The following is a 21705-nucleotide window of genomic DNA, read 5'->3' on the forward strand; positions in this document are numbered from 1 at the left end:
AAAACACTCTCCACTATAATACCTTTAATAAACTAATTATTTCTTGGGTGCAGCTCAAGGGTAATATAAAGGAGGGAAAGTTTCTTTTCTTCAGTCATTGCTCACCTTTCACTCTGGCTAGTTTAGTACATTTGAAGAGCATACGCCAATCCCTTTAATAAAGGTAAGAAGCAGAAATGTGAGGCAGACCGCTCTTGTATGGCAAGGTAGAGCAACTTGGCTGTATTTGGCAAATTTTATTTTTGTGCCCCTGCAATCACGTTATATACAGAGATGAACAATTGTTTTCTTCAAGGTTCTCTGATCAGTCTCCTCCCCCAGTCTCATACAAGAACAAGGCAGGTTGGGACTTTTCCTACCATTCCATACAAATAAATTGAGGTCTTCATTCCAGGAAATTAAGGGGCCCTGATGCTTCCAAAACTTCTTCCCCAGTAAGCCCAGAGCAGCAACAATTCCAGCACTGCAATCACCTGCTATACCTTCTAGGTTTCATTTGGCCCTGCGGAGGAAGGCAAAAAGGCTTCTGTTCTGGCCCAAGAACGGCAGCAACCTTTAGGGAGCAGGGTTGGGTTAGTACAAGCACTGAAGCACCTAAAAGAAGAACCTCCTTGACAAACTTCCTCAGCAAAACAGAAGTGCTTTCTCAAACAGAATAGCTGCCTCTGGATCTCTAGATCTGGATCTGAGGGGCTGATAACCCATCTAGAAGGCAGTGAATCAACCACGTAATACAGACAGGCTTGTGAGAGCAAGTCAGGTTACTCAGTCAAATGTTTTGGCTCAGAGAATCCTGCAAATATGCTCTGTAAAGTGAAATGGCAGGGTGAGGGTGGCATCATTCTGCGCAAGCTACAAAGCAGAAGCTTGACAGACCACAAGCACTTAGATCAATTTAAGAGGCACCTGCAATCATACCACTCAAGTACCAACTAGATGGGGACTCAGATTTCTAGCAAATTTCTGGCAGCAGAAAGGTTTGCAAGTATTTTAAGAACATAAGAGAAGCCATGTTGGATCAGGCCAATGGTCCATCCAGTCAAACATTCTGTGTCACACAGTGGCCAAAAAAACCAGGCGCCATCAGAAGGTCCATCAGTGAGCCCAGGACACTAGAAGCCCTCACACTGTTGCTCCTCCCAAGCACCAAGAATACAGAGCATCACTTGCCTCAGAGTTCCAACAATACGCTGTGGCTAATAGCCACTGATGGACCTCAGCTCCATGTTTACCCAATCCCCTCTTGAAGCTATTTTGCAACTGTCTGTTGAAACTACTGAAGCCAAAAAAAATGAACAAGTTGTTCCAGTGGTCAGGGGGTAGTACTTCAGGGCCCTAAATAGTTGCTTGCTTCTTCATGACTAGAAGCATAACTCTGCAAAAAATGAATATGGGCTATGGAATTTGCAAAATTCACTGTTCCTTGGAGCAGAATGTTGCTGATTTTTAAAATTCATAGTACACATGGCCTTCCATAAAGGCTTACAACTTTTCTTTACGGTTCACATCAAGTCTCCTTTCTGGTGTCCAAAGTAAAGTTCTATCATTGTGCTTAAGTCCAAGCCTCACATTTGCAACATGGCTGAATTAAAAGTCTTTGCCAAGGCATCCTTCTCTCCCTCCGCCTGACCTGACACACAGGAGGGCAACAAGGTTTATGAAAACAGATGTCCAGCAGCACACTGAAAATTAGCATTTATTTCAATGAGGTTTGCGGGGCACAGCTCACTTTGCCAGATACATAGTCTAGTGGAGGTGCCAAGAGCCATCAAGTCACATTTAACATACAGCAACCCCATAGTGAACATATATGAACATATGAAGCTGCCTTATACTGAATCAGACCTTTGGTCCATCAAAGTCAGTATTGTCTTCTCAGACTGGCAGCAACTCTCCAGGGTCTCAAGCTGAGGTTTTTCACACCTATTTGCCTGGACCCTTTTTTTTTTTTGGAGATGCCAGGGATTGAACCTGGGACCTTCTGCTTCCCAAGCAGATGCTCTACCACTGAGCCACCGTCCCACCGTGCTTTCAAGGCAAGACGATGTTCAGAGGTGGCTTGCCATTACCTGCCTCCACATAGCAACCCCAGTGGCCTCCCATCCAAGTAAAAACCAGGGCCTACCCTGCTTAGGTTCTGAGATTTGGCTTCCCGGGCTTATCCAGGCCAGGACTAGATTATGTGGAGAAAGATCAATTTGACCACTGAAAATTATCAGAAGGAAATATTTAGCCAGAGAGGTTAGGTTGTGATTTCTATCATGAGTCAAGTGTAAATTCTCTATATAAAGGAGAAAAGATAGAAAGTTTTGTATGAATCGTGAATCTCAAGGCTCACAGTATTTTAAGGCTCACATCTTCAGCTAGCGGAATGGGCCCACAAATTGTATTCTGGCCTGAAAGGAGTCAAAGTATGTCATGCTGCCTCACCCTTTTTTGTTATGATTGACTTCAAAAAGATGTCTTGCAGCATAGATATAGTGGGATGGTCAAGAGAACAGTGCTAATTACAGATTCAGCCTTCAGAAGTTAAAGCGAGTGTTGGGTAGCTAAGAAGGAAGGGACAAAGCACAGGTTAGGACAGGGGTTCTTCAGTTACTTAGTACTGCTGTGCTCTCCCCTAATGAACATATGAAGCTGCCTTATACTGAATCAGTCCCTTGGTCCATCAAAGTCAGTATTGTCTTCTCAGACTGGCAGCGACTCTCCAGGGTCCTAAGCTGAGATTTTTCACACCAATTTGCCTGGACCCTTTTTTGGAGATGCCAGGGATTGAACCTGGGACCTTCTGCTTCCCAAGCAGATCCTCTACCACTGAGCTACCATCCCTCCCCAACTAAATGACTAAGACCACACACCCCTTGAGATTCAATCGGTCATGACTGCATCAACTGCCATTACCATCTGAACCCCTGGGATAGTGCTGAGTTGCACAATAAAACCAAACCATCAGCTATTAAACTTTGTTTAATAGGTAATATACAAGAAAAAGGTCAAGCAGTTACATAGTCAGCTATACAGAAGTTCAGAATATACAGTATATATATATGAATAAACCTGAAGCTTACCATTTATTAGCAGCAACAGTCAAAATCTGAATTTCATCATCGCCTGAAAACTAGAGGGTGTACACAAGAAAATGTTTATTTGTGTAGACAATCTAGGATCCCTTCCATCCCTGATGTGAAAGAGTCACATTGCAAACTCATGGAGTTCTGGAAGGAGGCACAGACTAGAGAGGCAGCCAACGCACAAGTGTCAGGATGCAGAATGCCTCCAAAAGGACAAGGAATCAAACACCCAAGTATTATGGCCAGCTCCTTCAAGCGGAGCCCAAAGGCACTTTAAGCAGCTTGCAGTGAAAAGCACAGGGTTTTTAAAGGTGTGCACATGATATTAAAGAACCTGATACAGGCAGGCATCCACCACACGAACAATTTTAGTTTAATTACAATTAGGATAAAAGCACTAATAGTTATTAGTGAGAATATTTTAAAGAGGGTTTTTTAAATGCATCTTGTTGGATGAGATTCACTGAAACTGTTCAGAGAGATAGTTTACAGGCAGAGATTTACCTAAGACCACACCATGAAGGGAAACCAACCATTTTTACAAGTCTCTTAACAAACCTCCAGTTGAGACAGCTCTTGAGTTTGTAATGTGAGTTTCTTTATCAGATACAATACAGAACCTTCAAATGGTCACAGCTACTATGAGAAGAATGCTTATATCACTTTTTCCACTGCAATCTGAACAGCAGAAAAAATTATCTTGATATGAAACAAACTCCCATCTCCTCTTTCATCCTAGACAACTGGCATCCTTTGCTGAAAGCTACCTGAACAAGAATATTCATTGCACTGGACTGTACAACTTTCTTCTGCAAAACTGGAGCCTATGAATCCCTTCTGCTAAGGCATCTTTTGATGGAGAACAGCTTTCTGATGCAGAAAGACGTATTGTGATGGGAAGACTTTCTCCAGGGGAGGAAGACTTGGCAGAAGGGAGCTGTGGGATACAACCCACTGGCTTCTGGACAAGTGCTGCCTTTCTTCATTTTTTTTCTGGCATAAATCTTCTCTGTAAAACTGCTATAGCAACCTAGCAATTGACTGGTTGCAAAAGATACTACACTCAGTGTAGTTTAAAGAGTAAACACATTCCAACAGGAATCAAATTCTCCATCTCTGCCCACTGCAGCAGGTTTACTTACATGAAGTACTGTACTGCCATAAGCCCTCTAATATCCAATGTCTTACTGTACAATTCACTGACCCTCCGGAATACCACCATTGTTTAGAGTCTACAGACATTTACATGCTGGACCTTCAGCTGCTGGACGCAGAGGGGATTTCTTTTTATCTGACACCTGGCCATCTGAATGCTCAAGCTGGGTACCTGATCTTGCTCCAGCAGGGCAGACAGCGGCAGTTAACAGGCTACTTTATGGGTAACAGGCAGCCACTTAGTTGACCACAGCTGGAGGCCCCTCTGGTAAGAGAGATGCAAAGAAAGCCTTGAAGAATAGCCAGGCTGTGCTCATAAATGAAGGTGCTGCTGGTTCATTCTCTGGTACAGCTTCAAGGCCTTCCATTTCAGCTGGGCCATCAACATTTTCTTCCTGCTGATATGAAGAAAAGGAGAAAGATTTAAAATAGTCCAAGATGTTCCATATCTTCATCAATTACGACTGTTCTCCAGAAGTATGCACTACAGTTTCCCCTGCCTGAATTTTTATCTTAAGTAAACAATGTCTGCAGCATTCATCAATGTCCAATGACTTAAATGAGTTTGACATACACAGTCATACTGACTACATAAAAGAAATCCATTTTGTGCCAAAACCCTCATCAAATTGCCTTGGGCACAAGTTGTAAATCTATAGTGCTACCTAGTCCTCAAAGTCCAATAGTAGCACTGTGACAATGCTTAGTTGTATTGGCTTTTATTTTACTCTGTGCAAGTGCTTTCTTTTAGAAACCCTAAAAAATCTTCACTTGTGCAACATCAGGAATACTGGAGCAATCTCTTCTCCCACTGTTTTCCAGCCACAGCAAGCAATTGATGCACTGAATTTGTCACATTAAGCAGTTTAAATGATCCTAATACCAAACTACCCCAGGTAAAAAGAACTACAACATATGTTTTTAAAAGAGAGACTATACTTCCTAACCAAACTTAAGCAGCAGGTTGTGCCAAGCTCTGTGCAACTTAAGTCTAGATGAGAGCTTGTAAAGAATGATTACTTTGAGTTTTCAACGTTTGAAAAAAAGAAGCTCTGACGATGTAATGGCTGAAAGTATAACAGGTCAGAATCTTACCGGTAAGTTATTGTTTTGGTCTTGGTTAACAGCTGCTTGTGGGGGAGTATTGTTCTGAGCTGGTCTCCGCCTAAAAGGGAACCATCCAATCTGGTGCCTGAGAAGAACAGGTATTTGCATTTATTGGTCTCATGCTTTAAAACGAATTCTTATTAACTGTAAATTTTACAGTTTATAAAGTCAATCTAGTATTGGACAGAATGCCACAAGAAAGCCTTCAAACTCCCATACGGTATCTCTCTCTAGAATCTCTGGTAAGAACACCTAGTCAAGTCAGCATTCAAAAACTGCAGGAGGTTTACATGTTTCATATCTAGAGTTTGCTTTAACTGTTATGTCTACCAATTTTAATTTGGTGTTTTGATGTCTTGTTATAAGTTTGATTCTTGAATATATTTTTAAAAACTGCAGGATAGACTGCCTTATACTGAATCTGAACCCTGACCCACCTTGTTCACTGTTGTATACTCTGTCTGGAAGCAAACGTCCCCAAAACAGAGCATGGTCTTTGAGATCTCCAAGACACTTTAACTGCAATGCCAATGATTCAAGCTGGTGCTATCCACATGCAAGGGTCAACTCTATTACTGAGACACAGCGCCTCCTGCTACAGTTGGTCCATCTAACTCTCTGGCATCTAATCAGAGTGACAGCAGGCTTTCCAAGGTCAAATGAAAGACCCTTCTCACCTAGCATCTCCCTCCTGTGATACCTGGGACAGTCCAAGCACAAACCTCTAATGAACCTTTCCCTCCCACCATCATGTGCTTAAACACATACTCTACAAGCCCTTCTAACTGGGCCATGCAAGTTAGGTAAGATGGCTATATATTGTGTTGGTACCCAAGCAGCTTTTTAAATGGAACACCCAAAATGAGTCTCTAATGAAACTTAGTAATTTGTTCTGTTTTACCCTATGCTGTTGAAACCAGTGAAATTGAAGTGACTATGAAAGAAATGTTACTAACACCCTGCAAAAGTCATTTTAATGCACTAAATTCTACTCATTTACAGAATCAGAAGGCTACACAAATGTGGCAAGGATGATAAAAACAGGCAATGACACTTTAGTGAAAGCTTTTAAATATATTTTTAAATTCTCTGGCATTGTTTATGTTAAATTTTAATTTGCCCCTTTTAAAGCTATGTTTTTATTGTGTTATTTGGTAAGTTGCCAAAAAGAAGCTCCCAGGAATGTTAAAATAAACATTTCCAAAATAAACTTTTATCAGATCTGGTGAATTTTATCTACATACATCTTTAATAGTTAAATGGCTGTTTTAGGCAACAGGCTACAAGATGGACACTTTGGATCTGCAAAATACATTATTGCCACTTCAAAATCTGTAGTGGTTTCTTCCATGTGGTACCAGTAAAACTTTTCTACAACTCAATTAGAAGATTATATCATTCAAGTTGGCCATTACAATCAATTACTGTCTGTTCTCTCATTGATAAATGACACGATCCCACACGGTATGAAGAAAACAAGATGAGATGTGGCTGCCACTTATGAGAACAAATCTACCCTCCTACAAGCCTCAAATGAGGAAAGACTGCTGCCTGTACTTACAAGTACATCAGAAGAGTGCCCACCATCACCATGAGAAGCCTGCTCATGCTGGAGTAGAAGTAAACGATGTTGACAAACACATAGAACAGGGTTGCCGAATACAGCCAGTCCAGCCAATCACGGTTGCCTTCTTCATCCTCTTCCATCAGAGGACCTCCCTGTGCATTCATTCGTAGATTTTGATTCACTCCAGGGTTCACTGGAGGGGGAGCATTCTGATTTCCAGGCTGGTTTCCAGCAGGAAATGCACCAGGAAGAGGAGCTGGAGCAGCAACTGCAGCCACTGGGATTTCCTGCGTACTTCGTGTAGGAGGTAATTCACTCGAAGCAGCACTAGCAGCAATGCTGGACAAACATAAAAAACAATGCCCGTCATTGGAAAATAAACATTCACTGAATTTCAATTCACATTAAAACTATTAAAACATTAAAACTGTATGTCTGTTCACATGGTTGGCAAGGAGAGGAGAGTCCAGATGCATTTCAGTGAGCTCTATTAGTCCTAAAGAACACTGTACAATCTTCCAGAGTTCAATTCAGTTCAGTAAATGACCCAATGTCAATGTACCCTTCTTATACGTCTCTACATTGAGTTCAATTCAGCTAACACGTTGGAAAGCTAAAGGAAAATGCTTTTCAGCCACATTACACTAGCGATTTGTTAAAAGACCTGGAAAGACTAGAGTTAGTTCCAAGTACGGCTAAGCCATGGAAATAAAGACTTACTATTGCATGTAGTATTGCCTTGCATAGATCTGCTGGAACCAGAACTGCAGCATGCGGTACGTGGTATATGAATGATAGCCAGGATGCACGTCTTGAAAGGCATGTGTCGGATGAGGCCTTATTTCAGGAGATACAAGATATATGATTTAAGACAAGTAGTGCTACTCCACCACCACCCCCATCCCCAAAGAGATGCAACAATTTCTGAAAAGCTAGAAACTGAATAATCACTCTATATCCTATTGTTAAATCAATTACTTTCTATGCTGCAAGAATGAGATGCAGTCAAGGTTACATATGGAGAAAATTGCCTAAAGCTTCACTACAAAGTGTGTGCATGGCCAGGTGTATATATTTAAGGCAGGAGTGGGAAACCTCTGTCCCGAGGGCAGTATGCAGCCCCCGAGGTCACTTGGTGTGGCCCTCAGGGATTGCTGGGCCGAACCAAGCCATGTGGCAGCCTCCCTGGGGTCTGGCTGGCCAGTGAGTATCATGGGGCCCAGCCGCGCTGTGCAGCAGCCCCCCCAGGGCCAGGCAGGGATCACAGGGCCCAGATGTACTGAAAAGTTAGTCACAGCTCAGTTTGCATTTGATTATCCCAGATGGTGTGACCTAATATGCTAATATTAGGGGATGTGGTCTAATATGCTACTGTGTTCCTGCTGGGCTTTTTTGTGGACCCACGCATTTGCCTAGGGAGGTGGGGTGGGTGAGCATGTGTGTGTGTGTGACAGATTAGGCTCTCCCCACATGACTTCAAATAGAAAAACAATTATTTGCATTAATTTTGCTCTCCTGAATCATTCTCCCTTGGCAGGGCACTGTTTTTTAGGTTGATAATTTTTTATGGCCTGCAAATGATGTTATAAATATCCATATGGCCCTTGGCAGAAAAAAAGGTTCCCCAACCCTGATTTAAGGACTAAGAACTGCAGGATCCTTACATGATTTTCTGTAACTGTACTATACATACCTAGTACCAGTTTCCCCTGTTGTAAAAGGCTGGTTGCAGGAATTCTCCCTTTGACTCCCAGTGTAGGCTGACGGAAGTACAGAAGGACCTTGGCTATATCCTGCTGACTCCTTCTTGGTCTCAGCAACCTAAGCAAGCAAATATTTTTAGACAGTGCCTCATTGCCCATTCTCAAACAGGAAGGGTAGGAAGGAGAAAAACAGGTTACTCACCTGTAATTGATGATCTTCGAGTGGTCATCTGTGCAGTCACACACATGGGTTTTCCTATCAGGACGAACCCTACCTCGGAGATTTTAAATAGCTAGCCTAGGCGTTATTTTTGGCGCGCACTCCCTCCCGCTCTGGGGAGCAGGCATCCACTGCGCATGCCTGTAGCGCGAGGGAGGCGCCCAACCCACTCAGTTTCTTTCCCCGCCGCTGACATAATAGGAGCGCGGATATATAAGACAAGTAGCCAGCAGCGGGGACGGCTGGGCGGGCGTGTGTGACTGCACAGATGACCACTCGAAGATCATCAATTACAGGTGAGTAACCTGTTTATCTTCTTCGTGGTCTCTGTGCAGTCCCACACATGGGTGACTGATAAGCTGATCTGCAAGGCGGTGGGTGCTGGCACTAGAGTTGGAGGAAAAAATAGTGCAAAGGTTAGTGCAACATAGGCAGCACATTATAGGCTATAAGGTAAGTAACTACTCACCAAGCCCGGACCAGCTTCTTAGTCAAAGATGGAGCGAAGAACTGCCTGTCCAAAGGATGCATCCCGCCTAGCACGAACGTCCAAAGCGTAGTGCGTGGCGAAGGTCGAGGAGGAAGACCAAGCGGCAGCAGCGCAAATGTCCTCCATGGATACACCCCTGGCAAGGGCAGATGACGTTGACAAAGCTCTTGTAGAATGAGCTCTTATGGCAGATGGAACTGGTTGCTTCGCGAGCTTGTAGCACAGCTCTATAGCAGCAACCAACCACTTTGATAGTCTCTGCGTAGATATCTTTTTTCCCTTATGACGGCGGCCGTAGGCCACGAAAAGTCTGGAGTCTGTGCGGAACGATGCAGTTCGATCTATATAGTAGGCGAGTGCTCTTCTCACGTCTAGACAGTGTAGAGCTTCTTGGCCCTTATCCGTAGGCCGTTGGAAAAAGGCAGGTAAGGTAGTGGTTCTATGCAGATGGAATGCGGAGACCACCTTCGGTAAGAAAGCGGGATCTGGCCGTAACACCACCTTATCATGGTGAAACATGGTGTAAGGCGAGTCCGCTCTGAACGCGCAGAGATCACTTGCTCTTTTAGCAGAGGTGAGTGCAACTAAAAGAGCCGTTTTCCATGAGAGGAGGTGAAGTGGTATCGTAGCCATAGGTTCAAAAGGCGGTTTTACTAGTTGGCTAAGCACTAGTGACAAACTCCAGCTAGGATACATTTGCCGTAGTGGTGGGTGCAAATGTAAGATTCCCTTTAAGAAGGATTTCGCAGCAGGGTGTGAGAAAACAGTTCGACCCTGTACATGCGGGTGAAAAGCTGAGATTGCTGCCAGGTGCACCTTCAGAGAGGAGTACGTAAGGCCCTTTTCTGACAAATGCAGTGTATATGCTAAGATTTGAGGCATGGAAGCCGAGGAGGGTCTGAAATTATGCTTGGTAGCGTAGATGGAAAACCTTTTCCATTTCATGGAATATGACTTCCTTGTTGACGGTTTCCTTGCATTAAGGAGAACGTGTCTTACTCCTTCAGGAAAGTCTGAGAACATATCCTCCAGGCCGTCAGGCGAAGTCTGTTCGGGTCGTGGTGCAGAACCCTGCCGTTCTGTTGGGACAGGAGGTTGTGTGCCAGAGGGAAGTGATGGTAAGTGCTTTCTGACAGGAGGAGAAGGGTTGTGAACCATGGCTGACGTGGCCACCATGGCGTCACGAGAATGCAATCTGTGTTGTCCAGTTGAATTTTCTGTATGCACCGTGTTATTAACGGAAAGGGAGGGAAGAGGAAGTGTAGTGGACCGGTCCACGTCTGTATGAAGGCATCCCCTGCAGACTGTTGTGAGGGCGGACCTCTCATAAAAAAGATCGCACACTGTGCATTGTCTGGTGCAGCAAACGCATCTATTGACGGAGTTCCGAATTTCCGGAATACTGGCAGAAGGTATGACCGGTGGAGTGACCACTCGTGGTCGTTGATGGAATATCTGCTCAGTCTGTCCGCTTGAACATTCTGTATGCCAGGAAGATGTACCGCAGTGAGGTGGATCTGATGGGCAATACTCCAATGCCACAGGTGCATTGCTCTTTTGCAAAGGCGGGTGGATGCTGTCCCTCCTTGCCTGTTTATATAAAAAACCGTCGCCACATTGTCTGAGGCGATCTGTACGTGTAGGCCTTGAAGAGATGGAAGGAACGATTTTAACGCTCTGTGAACAGCTAGAAGCTCTAAGCAATTGATGTGGAGCGACTGTTCGTACGGTGTCCATTGCCCCTGGACCGTGAGTACGTCGAGATGAGCTCCCCAGCCCCATCTCGAGGCGTCTGTTGTAACCACTGCTGATGGACTTGGCCGTAAAAAGGGCATTCCCGCAAGCAGGTGAGCTCGAACTGTCCACCATTCGAGCGAAGGGAGGATGTGGCTCGGAACAGTGAGGACCGTTCCTTGAGATTGGTGTTGGGGTCGAAACGCGCGGACGAACCAGATTTGTAGGGTTCGCATGCGTAGTCTTGCGTGTGTCAGAACTGCCGTTGTGGCTGCCATAAGTCCTAACATGCGCTGAATGTTGAAGGCCGCTTGTTTGGGTTGTTGCATTATTTGTGTGGCCAGCGTCTGAATGGAGGATATCCTGTCCACAGGAAGATACGCCTTGTGGTCCGTGGTGCACAAACGAGCCCCAATAAACTGAATGTCTTGAGTTGGGGTAAGGTGTGACTTTTGATGATTGACCTGGAGGCCCAGGTTTGCTAGGAGCGCAAGTGTGATGGAAATGTCCTTCATCAACTGTGTCCTTGAAGCTCCCACAAGGAGCCAATCGTCTATGTATGGGTAGGTTGCAACGCCGCGTTGCCTGAGGTACGCTGCAATAACCGCCATACATTTTGTGAATGTCCGTGGTGCCGTGGAAAGTCCGAAGGGCAGAGCTCGGAACTGGTAGTGGTTGTTGCCAACGGCGAAACGCAGAAACTTCCTGTGGCATTGGTGTATTGTCAGGTGGAAGTATGCGTCCTGTAAATCTACCAGTGCCATCCAGGAGTTTCTGGGGATTAATGGCAGAATCGATTGTAAGGTGATCATTCTGAATTTTCTGTGGCGGATGAATTTGTTTAGGGCTCTTAGATCCAGAATCGGGCGCTGTCCCCCATCCCTTTTCGGGACTAGAAAGTACCTGGAATAAAAACCTGTCCGATGATACTGGACTGGGACAGGCTCTATAGCCGCTTTGGCTGTTAAGGTGTCTATTTCTTCCTGAAGGGAAGGTGATGGGGGAGTGGAAACAAAATGATGTCTTTTTGGTGGTGCTTGGAACTCTATGGAGTAGCCCCTCAAAATAATGTTCAGAACCCATTTGTCTGTGGTTATTTGTTGCCAATTGTCGAGAAATGGAAGAAGCCTGGAGACGTGCTGAAGTGGTAGAGGTAGAAAGTCAAAGAGACTGCTTCGATGAAGATGCAGCCTTTTTAGGTGGTTGTGGTCTCTGCTGTCTCTGGTTAAAGGATTGCTTTGGAGGAGGAGCTTTACGTTTCCAGTATTCAGATTGTCGAGGGGATCTGGAACGTTTGAAGGGGGTTGGTTTCCATGATCTGGGCTTATAGCTCTGTTGTTGTTGCTGCTGTTGGGCTACCCCCAATCTTTTCGCTCGTTTGCGGCTGTCGTCCACGGTGGACAGTATATCGTCCGTTGTGGCATTAAAGAGACCTTGGCCATCGAAGGGAAGGTCTTCTATCTTGAATTTTAGATCAGGCTGCAACGAAGAGGATCGAAGCCAAGCATGTCGTCTTAGGGCAATGGAGGCGGCCATCGCCTTGGAAGTGCACCCCACAGAGTGACGGATGGTGTTTATCTGTTGCTTTGAAATCCTGTTGAGCTCCTGAAGTAGCTTGCAGGCTTGTTTCTGGGAGGGCTCAGGCAGGGCAGAGACTAGCGTATTCAGTTGGGAGGAGATATTGTGGGAATACGCGGCGAAGTATGCTAGGTAATTGTTGATCTTGGCAGTTGCCGTCGAGATTGAATACATTTTCCTTCCAAGAGTATCTAACTTCCTGCCTTCCTTCTCAGGGGGTACCGGGTGGCGGGTCTGTTTGGTTTTAGAAGATGAATGCACTATCAGAGAATTCGGTGCTGGATGGCTAAATAAAAATTTCGAATCCGGTGCTTGGATCCTATAAAGGGATTCGATTCGTTTTGAAGTCGGGGGAATGGAGGCTGGGTTGTCCCAAGCTTCTTTGATGGCTTCTAGGTGTACCGGCAGCATCGGCAGAAAGGAACCAGCAGGTAAATCTGAGTGCACCAGGTCGTGTACCACGTCTGTCACCTTGGGTGCATCCGAAGTAAGAGTTACGTTAAGTGCAGAGGCCATATTGGCAATCAAGTCCAGGTATGTCTTTGCCCCTTCGGAAGGTGACAAATCCGCGGGCTTGGCGATATCTGAAGCAGGGGACCCAGGGGACATGGACTGTATCGAATCCGATGATTGAGCTTCGGATTCAGCATCAGAGTCAGGTTCGGGTTCAGGTAGGTCCGGTCTGGTTGGAGTCGTGCTTTTGGGTTCCACTGGAATCGCACCCCTAGGTTTAGAAGTCGAAGTGGAAGGAGTCGGAGACGGCTGTCTCGGTGGTTGCTTGCTCCGTTGGACAGGAGTCGCTTCCTTGGATGGGTTCATGTGATAATCGGTTCGGTACCGAGAATGATGGTATCCGCAGCATGCATGGGATTCGATGGAAGGAGACCTTGAAGCATAATGGCGTCGCCTCGGGGACATGGATGGGGACCGAGATCTCGGGTTGTAGCGATGGCGGTCCCTCCCTCTACTAGGGGATCTCTCCGGGAAACGCGCATGATGGTACCTATATCTCTCCATGCTGGGAGACCTGGCTGGGAACCGATGCGCATCGAAGTACCTGTAAGCATCATGTTTGTACTGGATGGGATTCGACATATCGCGGAACGATCTAGGATTGATGTGGTGTCGAGTCCACTGTTGCGGGTCTCGAATCGGCTCCAGCGCAGGGTCTAGCATGGATCCATGCGGGGAAGGGGATCGGGACGGAATGGGAATAACTTCTTCCGTCTGCTGGTGCGGCGACTCCGTAGCCGGGGTGGTCACTTCCTGGGTGTCGGATCCGGGAGTGGAAGGCTCGCATTGCGTCTCAGGCTCATTCTGTTGTTCGGAGGATTTTCTCGAGTCCTTCGGAATCTTCGGGTCCTTCGGGTCTGTCGGTTTCCGCGGAGCCTTCGGATCGGACGGTTTTCTCGAATCCTTCTGGCCCTTCGGGTCGGAATGCTTATGTTTCTTAGTGTGCTTCCCGCCCTTTGGTTTAGTCGCCGCGGCCGTTTGTTCTGACGTTCTCGCGCCGTCGCCGGCTTTCGCGGCATCGCCGGACTTATGCTTGCTGGGAGCAATGGCCACTGAAGCTGCCGACCTTGCGCCGTCCCCTTGGGGAGTCAGTAGGGGAGGCGACTTACTTGCTGACGAAGATTGCGACATATCAGGCTGGAGCACAGACTCCATTAAGTGGCTTCTGAGTCTAGCGGCTCTGTTTTTTCGCGCCTGTTTGCAAAATTGAAGGCAGTGCGCACAGGCGTCCACTTTATGGGATTCTCCCAAACAGAACAAGCAAAGCGAATGCCCGTCCGATGTAGGGATTTTCGCCCTACAGCGCGAGCACCTTTTGAAAGTTATTTTACTGTCCCTTCCTTCCATACGCCCGGGGGGGGGGGGTGGGGGTGGGGGAAGGGAGGTCTGAGGAAAAAGCGGGGAAGATATTTATCTAAATCTTTTTTTTTTTTTTTTTTTTTTTTTGAAGATAAGAATATGAAGAAATAGCGAAGGATGAAATAAGAGGAAACTTGAGGAAAACGAAGGCTAGATATCTGAGGTAAGTGAGGAGCGCAACGAGGTAGGACTATCCCGGGCGGCGGTTGGAAAGAAACTGAGTGGGTTGGGCACCTCCCTCGCGCTACAGGCATGCGCAGTGGATGCCTGCTCCCCAGAGCGGGAGGGAGTGCGCGCCAAAAATAACGCCTAGGCTAGCTATTTAAAATCTCCGAGGTAGGGTTCGTCCTGATAGGAAAACCCATGTGTGGGACTGCACAGAGACCACGAAGAAGATCTGTAACTGCTGATGGGGGTGGGGGGCAGCTTGCCATACCAACATTAATTTATCACCTAATGTAGATAATGCCTCCAACATTCCAACTGTACTTCCTGGGGCCAGTTACATAACAATAAGTGGCTGACATATATGAAATGCAACACAGAAACACAGTTAAGGAATCAACTACCTGTTTGGGCATCTGAGTAGCCGTAGAAGCAACAGAAGCATCACAACCCAACTTGCAAATTAATTTTCCCATGCCCTCCCTCTATAATCTCAATTCAGTGCTCCAGCAAACCTAACGGACTTACAATACACTGCTCCAATTAATTCTGCATTGCAGGTATTTTGCTATTTACCATAATTGCCCCAAACAGCATACACAGTTTCTAAACAAATAATAAATATAATAGTTCTCTTTGCTTTATCTATGGCTTTTGGTCTATCAATGTTACAAATAAAGGTTCCATCAAAGGTGTTATATCTACACATGGGCAGGAATGGAACTGTAGCCTCCCAGTACACTATACCTGACTGGATAAACATTTGGTTTATCCAACATTTGGTTTATCCATCTGGAGAGCCTGTACCAAAAACTCTCCAAAGTCATTAAGTATCTCCAAAAACTCCATTTCCTTTAATATTTAAAGTATCATTTGAAAAGGGTAAAGACGCGTTAGAAATATGAATAGAAAACAGCTGTTAAAAATGTACCTTCCTATCTGTTTCTTGTACATGTGGAACATTCTTTGAGTTGCACACCAGGTGGACAGCATGCACCATCTCGTGCTGAAACATAAAATCAAGAATAGGAGAAAAATTACGTTGACTGCAGCTGTACCTACACATCATGGCACTTAAGCAATCATATGCAACTGGACTGTCCTGTGCAGACAAGTCAATCCAGTGCACTGTCCCATGCCATGTGAATGCAGCCTATATTTACTTCATCTTATGTGTATGATAGCACTTATTAGAAGCAGTGTTATCACGTTGCATTAAGTACCTTGGCAAGAACCTCTTGCAAGCAAAGATGGTCAGGTAACAGCTTCCCAGAATAAATCAACCGTTGAGAGTCTTCAGGCTTAAAAAAGAGAAATCATAGTGGTCAAGTCCCATTCTAAACATGCACATTTAAATATTTCCTCTCAAAGATGACATGATCTGTACACCAAAGAAATACAATTGTCTCTTTTGCAGGGCTTATTAATTGGATGCTTTTGTGTCCACCCTTCCTCCATCCACTCTGAGGTCTTTAACGACAGATAAGCATAGTGGCTGAATTTCTGACTTGACTAGAATTCCTAAAATGGAAGCCTGATGACGTTCTGATGTGACAGTCAAGATACTGTCATCTGTTCCCCTCTAGAATGCAAAATGCTTCAAAGCAAGTTGTTGTTTCAGATGACTCCCCCCAAAAATTTGCAGCTGTTTTACTACTTACTCACTGAGGGCTTCATCAGATTAGATACACAGACATCCATGAATAGTTCTCCTGTACTGCCACTCTTCAAAAAGGGGGCCTGAAGTTTTATGAAAGTAGCATGGGAGAGGGAGCATGGGTTTCTCCTTATCTAAACCTGAGGACTCATGTGACTATTAAAAGCCAACTGATAATCTAATTCTTGAATTAGCAGGTACCACATTTAGTCTGATTTGAAATATAGTTGAAAATGTAACTTCCATTAAGGAACACCAAATTAAAACCCAAAAGACAGATCAAGCCCAGGAAACTGGTGTAAGTAGACTACACTGACTAACATCAATTTAGCAAGTTATATACTTGTGGAAACCCAGCTGTCGTGTGTTATAGAGGTAGTTCCGAAGCTTTCCCAATTTATGTGAATCACCAGAGACACCAACCTGGCAACAAATCTAGATGCCATCTTTGTCTCCACAGAGTCAGGCTATACTATTATAGGACCTAACAACACCAACCCCCCCACCACCTTGGGCTCATCCATCAGCTCAATGAGTGAACAGGGTAATCCTTACACTGAATAAATGGACAGGAACCTGACATCCAAAACTCCCACAGTGTTCTCAAATAGGTGAGAAATATTTTAATCTTCCAAGGCACACAGGAACATTAAAAAGTCACAATGTTCACAAATAGGTAAGGAACATTTTAATCTTCCAAGGCATGCAAACCATTAAAAAACCCACAATATCCACAAACAGGTGAGGAACATTTTGATCTTCCGAGGAACACTGTTACTGATCTAATGTTACTACTGTCCTTTGAGAACTTTACAAGTAAGACAACACAAAAGTTCTGAATTCAAATTTCACCTTGCTAGAGATCCCTACACCCATTCTGGGCAGACTGATTGCTCTTTTGCCTGGAGCTTGTTTTACATCAGCTTCTTTTTGTAACAACCCTTCAGCTGGGTATCTAGCCAGGCCTAATGGATGAACACTATGTTCGAGAAAATAAGCTTTGCTTCATAAAATCACACCCTGCAATAAATGTTAATCTTGAAAGTACTGCAAGATTTCTGTGTAATTATGCTACAAGAGGCTAACCTTCCAGTATACATACCTACAACTGGAATCTCCACTGCTTGAAATATTCACATTATACTTTCCCAAATGTAAGATTTGCAGCTTTTCACAATTTAACATAATGCAGCCATATTTCTCCCGTCTTGTCACATTTACTCTGCCACTCACATTTACTCTACCATTCCATGCTGCAGTTGGACAGGATGAAATTACTTCAGCCAACAACTTTTATTCTAAGTATACTAGGTAGGAGCATCTAGATAGATGTACTAGGAGGAAAACTAAACATAAATAACCAAGTTCAGGTATTAAATAGTTACATTAATTTTAACAGCTTTATTTCAGAAGGCATGTCTTTAAATCATGACACACACTGGAAATACCCTTAGTATACAAACACAATATTAACAATACAGATAATGTCTTGCACACTGAATTAAACTGCTCTTTGATACTGAAGTGTTTGCCACAACATTCCCTTTTCTGCTTTCTCTTCTCCTGCAGAAATACCTCTCAACTCCTGCACAAGACATTCAACTGTCAATTTCCAACTGCTGCTCAACTTTTTCCATGGAATGTTCATGTGCTCCAATTCAACTCCTACTTCCTGCATGTCTACCTAGCCTTATGTATGTTTCAAAGTTTGTATGAAAATCTGCCACAGACGCATACATAGATATGTAGGCGTCATTTCTTAAGAAATTATCCTTCTCAGGGCAGAACCGAGAGGGGAAAAAAACAAACAAGCATACCCAACTGCCAATGGTAATATATCAAGGCTCTGACCTGGATGACCAAGGCTGGTTTGATTTTATCAGATTTTGGAAACTAAGCAGGTCTGGTTTTTGTTAGTAATTGGATGGGAGACAACCAAGAGAAATGCAACAGCAAACCACCTGTCATCATTTATTTTCTTGAAAACCCTACAGAGTCCTCCCATAAATCAACTGGGAGTGGACAGAACTTTCCACCACCAATATAGCAAGTTCTACAAAACAAAAAGGCCCAAAAGCTATTGCATCACTCTGTTGGGCACACCCTGCCCAGAGCAGTTTAACCTCTCAGGGCAGCCAGCTGCTTGAAGGGTTCCCAAACTCCAGCTGGTCACAGAACACTGCTCAATGATACAGAGAGAACTTTCCCCCCACGTCCCACATGAGACATAAGTGCTGAAGAATCACAAAACATAAGCAGAGGTCCATTAAACCAGCTCTTTGCAAGGAATCATTGGGAGAAAGGCAGGCACCAACAATCCCAATTAATCCACAGCTCCAAACAGGCAACTTTATACACAAAGCATTGTGACCAGCAGCCTAATCCTTGGTGAGGAAATGGTAGATTACAACCATTTTTTAAAGATAAGCAATCTTATTGTTTAGAAAAAAAAAACATTTTTAGGTGTGGGGGGGGGGAGGGAAGGAAGAAAAGATTTAAAACGCTCAGAAACAAACTAAGGGCTGCAACGCTGGCTTGGCGAATACGTTTACTGAGCGACCTTCGGGCAGCCACCCCCTTCCACCCATGCTTAGCCTTCTCAGATTAGTAAAAGCTGCGCTATCTCCAGCTGCACCTCCCCGCGCCAATCCCCGGGTCCCACCACCAGCCCGTCAGGCTCCACCTCCCAGAAGCCTCAAACAGCTGCTAACTCCGGACCCAATCACCAAGCCCCATGCCATTAAGCGCCACCCCCTTGCCACGATTTCTTTCCGGAATCAGGAGAGGGGGGGGGGGCAGGGAGAGAACCCAGCGACCCGAAAAGGCTGAACTTCAACATCCTGACGTCCCAGCGAAACACAGAGGCGGCAGCCCCACCTCACAGCACGTGGCAACCCAAAAACAGACTGCTCCTGAAGAGGGACGCTCTATTACAGGGGTGGCCAAACTGTGGCTCAGGAGCCACATCTGGCTCTTCCACACACATTAAGTGGTTCCTGAAGCCCCCACCACCCGGTTGGCCAGCCTGGAGAAGGCATTTCTCTCTTTAAATCACTTCTCCAAGTCAAACCAGCTGGCAGCTTGGAGAATGTATTTAAAGTAAATGTTGCTTTCATTCCACCTCTCCCTCTCCCAATCTATTTGCCTGTCTGCCTGCCTGCTTTCCTTCCTGCCTCGCACCTCTCAAACATCTGGCGTTCGTCTCTTGTGGCTGTTATGTTAAGCAAGTTCGGCCACCCCATTGATGGAGGTGGGGAGGGAGATGTTAGGGGAGGCATTCAATAGGTGAGGGAGCAGTGGGAGGTGAAGGGGGGAAACTGCCTCTTTACTCACCGGCCCGTCCGGGTGGAGGCGCCGAAGCTCCGCCTTGAGGCGTCGAACGCTCCAAGAGCGTTGAGCGGGCAGCAGCAGATCCGGGTGCCGCTGCGCGGGGCTCTTGACCAGGAGGGTGACGCTGTCAGGCGCCGCCTCGCCTTGGTTCCCATCGCGGCCTCCTATGACTTCCGCCATTACGACTATCAGAGCCTTTATTTATTCTTAACCTTCCCTCAGGAACCGAGTCTTGCAACAGCCGCGCCTTAAACGGCGGCCTTCTTTTATAGGCTCGCCGACGCCTGGGTCCGCCTCTTTTCCGCCTCGAGACGTCGCTGTGGCTTCAGCGGATTGGCCGTCGAGAGGCTACCAGGCGCTATGTGGGCCTATCGGGACCCGCCTGCTAGCCGAGAGGCGGGGCTCTACTAGGGCCGGGCGTGGGGGGAAGAGGGGCCCGGCTAAGGGAGCTGTCAAGCTGATGGACAGCAAGAAAGAACAGCTGGGCGCGGCGGGGGGGAATAATGTTTAATGCCGGGAAAGTAAAATTTAGAGCAATTACCCGAAGAAGCCGAAATTGGAAGCCAAGGTGTCACTCCCTAGGAAGGATGTCAACTCCAGGTTTTATACATCCGTTGGGTTTACTCATATGAACGATGGAAGAGCTTTAGCAGGTAAAGTAGTCCTTGCTGAATAGACTTCCATTCACCTCCTTACTCCAAAAATCCCACAAGAAATCAGATACTAAAAACTTTGTTTACAGTAAGACCAATTTCGCACTAGACCTTTGATCCTGGTTTATCTCATCATAGAGTCCTAGAGTTGGTTTATCTGATTCTATGATTCTAGTGCAGAATGCCATTGGGGACAGGGCTAAACCAGGATTAAGGGTCTAGTGCAGGGCTCCCCAACCCACAGTCCATGGACCGGTACTGGTCCGTGAGTTGTATAATTATTTCATTATATTTTACAATATAGTAATAATAATAAGACATTGGATTTATATCCTGCCCTCCACTCAAAATCTCAGAGTGGCTCACAATCTCCTATATCTTCCTCCCCCACAACAGACACCCTGTGAGGTGGGTGGGGCTGAGAGAGCTCTTCCCAGAAGCTGCCCTTTCAAGGACAACTCTGCTAGAGCTATGGCTGACCCAAGGCCATTCCAGCAGCTGCAAGTGGAGGAGTGGCGAATCAAACCTGGTTCTCCCAGATAAGAGTCTGCACACATAACCACCACACCAAAATAAAATGCACAATTGTATCATCCCGAAACCATCCCCGCCCACCCCAGTCCCTGGAATTGTCTTCCACAAAACTGGTCTCCAGTGCCAAAAAGGTTGGGGACCGCTGGTCTAGGGCAAAACTGGTCTGTTGTTCAACAGTGGTATCAGCTCTCTAGGGAGGCAGTGAACTCCCCCGCCCTGACAGTCTTTTAGTGACAAACACTTGTCAGGGATGGTCTAGGGCGTCTGATCCTGCACTGAGCAGGGGTTTGGACTAGATGGCCTGTATGGCCCCTTCCAACTCTGTGATTCTATGATTCCGTATCCTCACTTGGTCCCAGTTCTGTAAACTACACCGTGAGTATGCCTCTCAGTGCATCTGTTAAAAGCAGTAATGTTCTTTTGCTTTGAAAAGGCTTATGAAACACACATGTGTTTGAAACAGAGCAAACTGATGCTGAGAGTTCCAGGAACAAAACTGCCAGCTCCCTCCTGTTTGTTTGTTTTTAAATCAGACCCATTCATGGGATTTAAGCTTTCCCACCTCCTCGGGTTCTTTTTCAAACCAGAAAGAGTTCTACCAAGCTGCTGTTTGCACCATTTGAGTAACAAATAGTTTGTTTATGCTTTTCTTGATGTATATGTATGCAATTGTTCCATTTTATCTTTTTTTTTTAAACCAATTTGCTCTGATATATATATCTATATATTTTATGCCAATAAAGGCTGACTTGACTTAAGTTGAGTAACATTGGATATTAATACATAGATCAGGTCCAGATGAGAAAACATCTTAATTAATGGTGATATTGAAATCCATCACATGTTTATTAGTATTCTACTGCCTTTCT

General features: G+C 45.4%; 1 protein-coding gene across 2 annotated transcripts; it reads right to left on the reverse strand.

The window, feature by feature from the left end:
- Positions 1-2951: 2951 nt before the first annotated feature.
- On the reverse strand, positions 2952-19892 carry HERPUD1 (homocysteine inducible ER protein with ubiquitin like domain 1). Of its 2 annotated transcripts, none has more exons than XM_060253658.1 (8): positions 19653-19892; positions 15886-15963; positions 15594-15668; positions 8594-8721; positions 7621-7737; positions 6895-7239; positions 5322-5418; positions 2952-4621 (listed from the first exon to the last, which is right to left on the reverse strand). In XM_060253658.1, exons 1-8 carry the CDS (start codon positions 19827-19829, stop codon positions 4466-4468), a joined length of 1173 nt encoding a protein of 390 aa, XP_060109641.1. In that variant the 5' UTR covers positions 19830-19892; the 3' UTR covers positions 2952-4465. The 2 variants fall into 2 exon arrangements, with proteins under 2 accessions (XP_060109641.1, XP_060109640.1); XM_060253657.1 differs by having other exon boundaries at positions 2952-4624.
- Positions 19893-21705: the final 1813 nt, after the last annotated feature.

The sequence above is a fragment of the Heteronotia binoei genome, chromosome 14 (assembly GCF_032191835.1).
Source record: "Heteronotia binoei isolate CCM8104 ecotype False Entrance Well chromosome 14, APGP_CSIRO_Hbin_v1, whole genome shotgun sequence".
Lineage (NCBI taxonomy): Eukaryota > Metazoa > Chordata > Lepidosauria > Squamata > Gekkonidae > Heteronotia > Heteronotia binoei.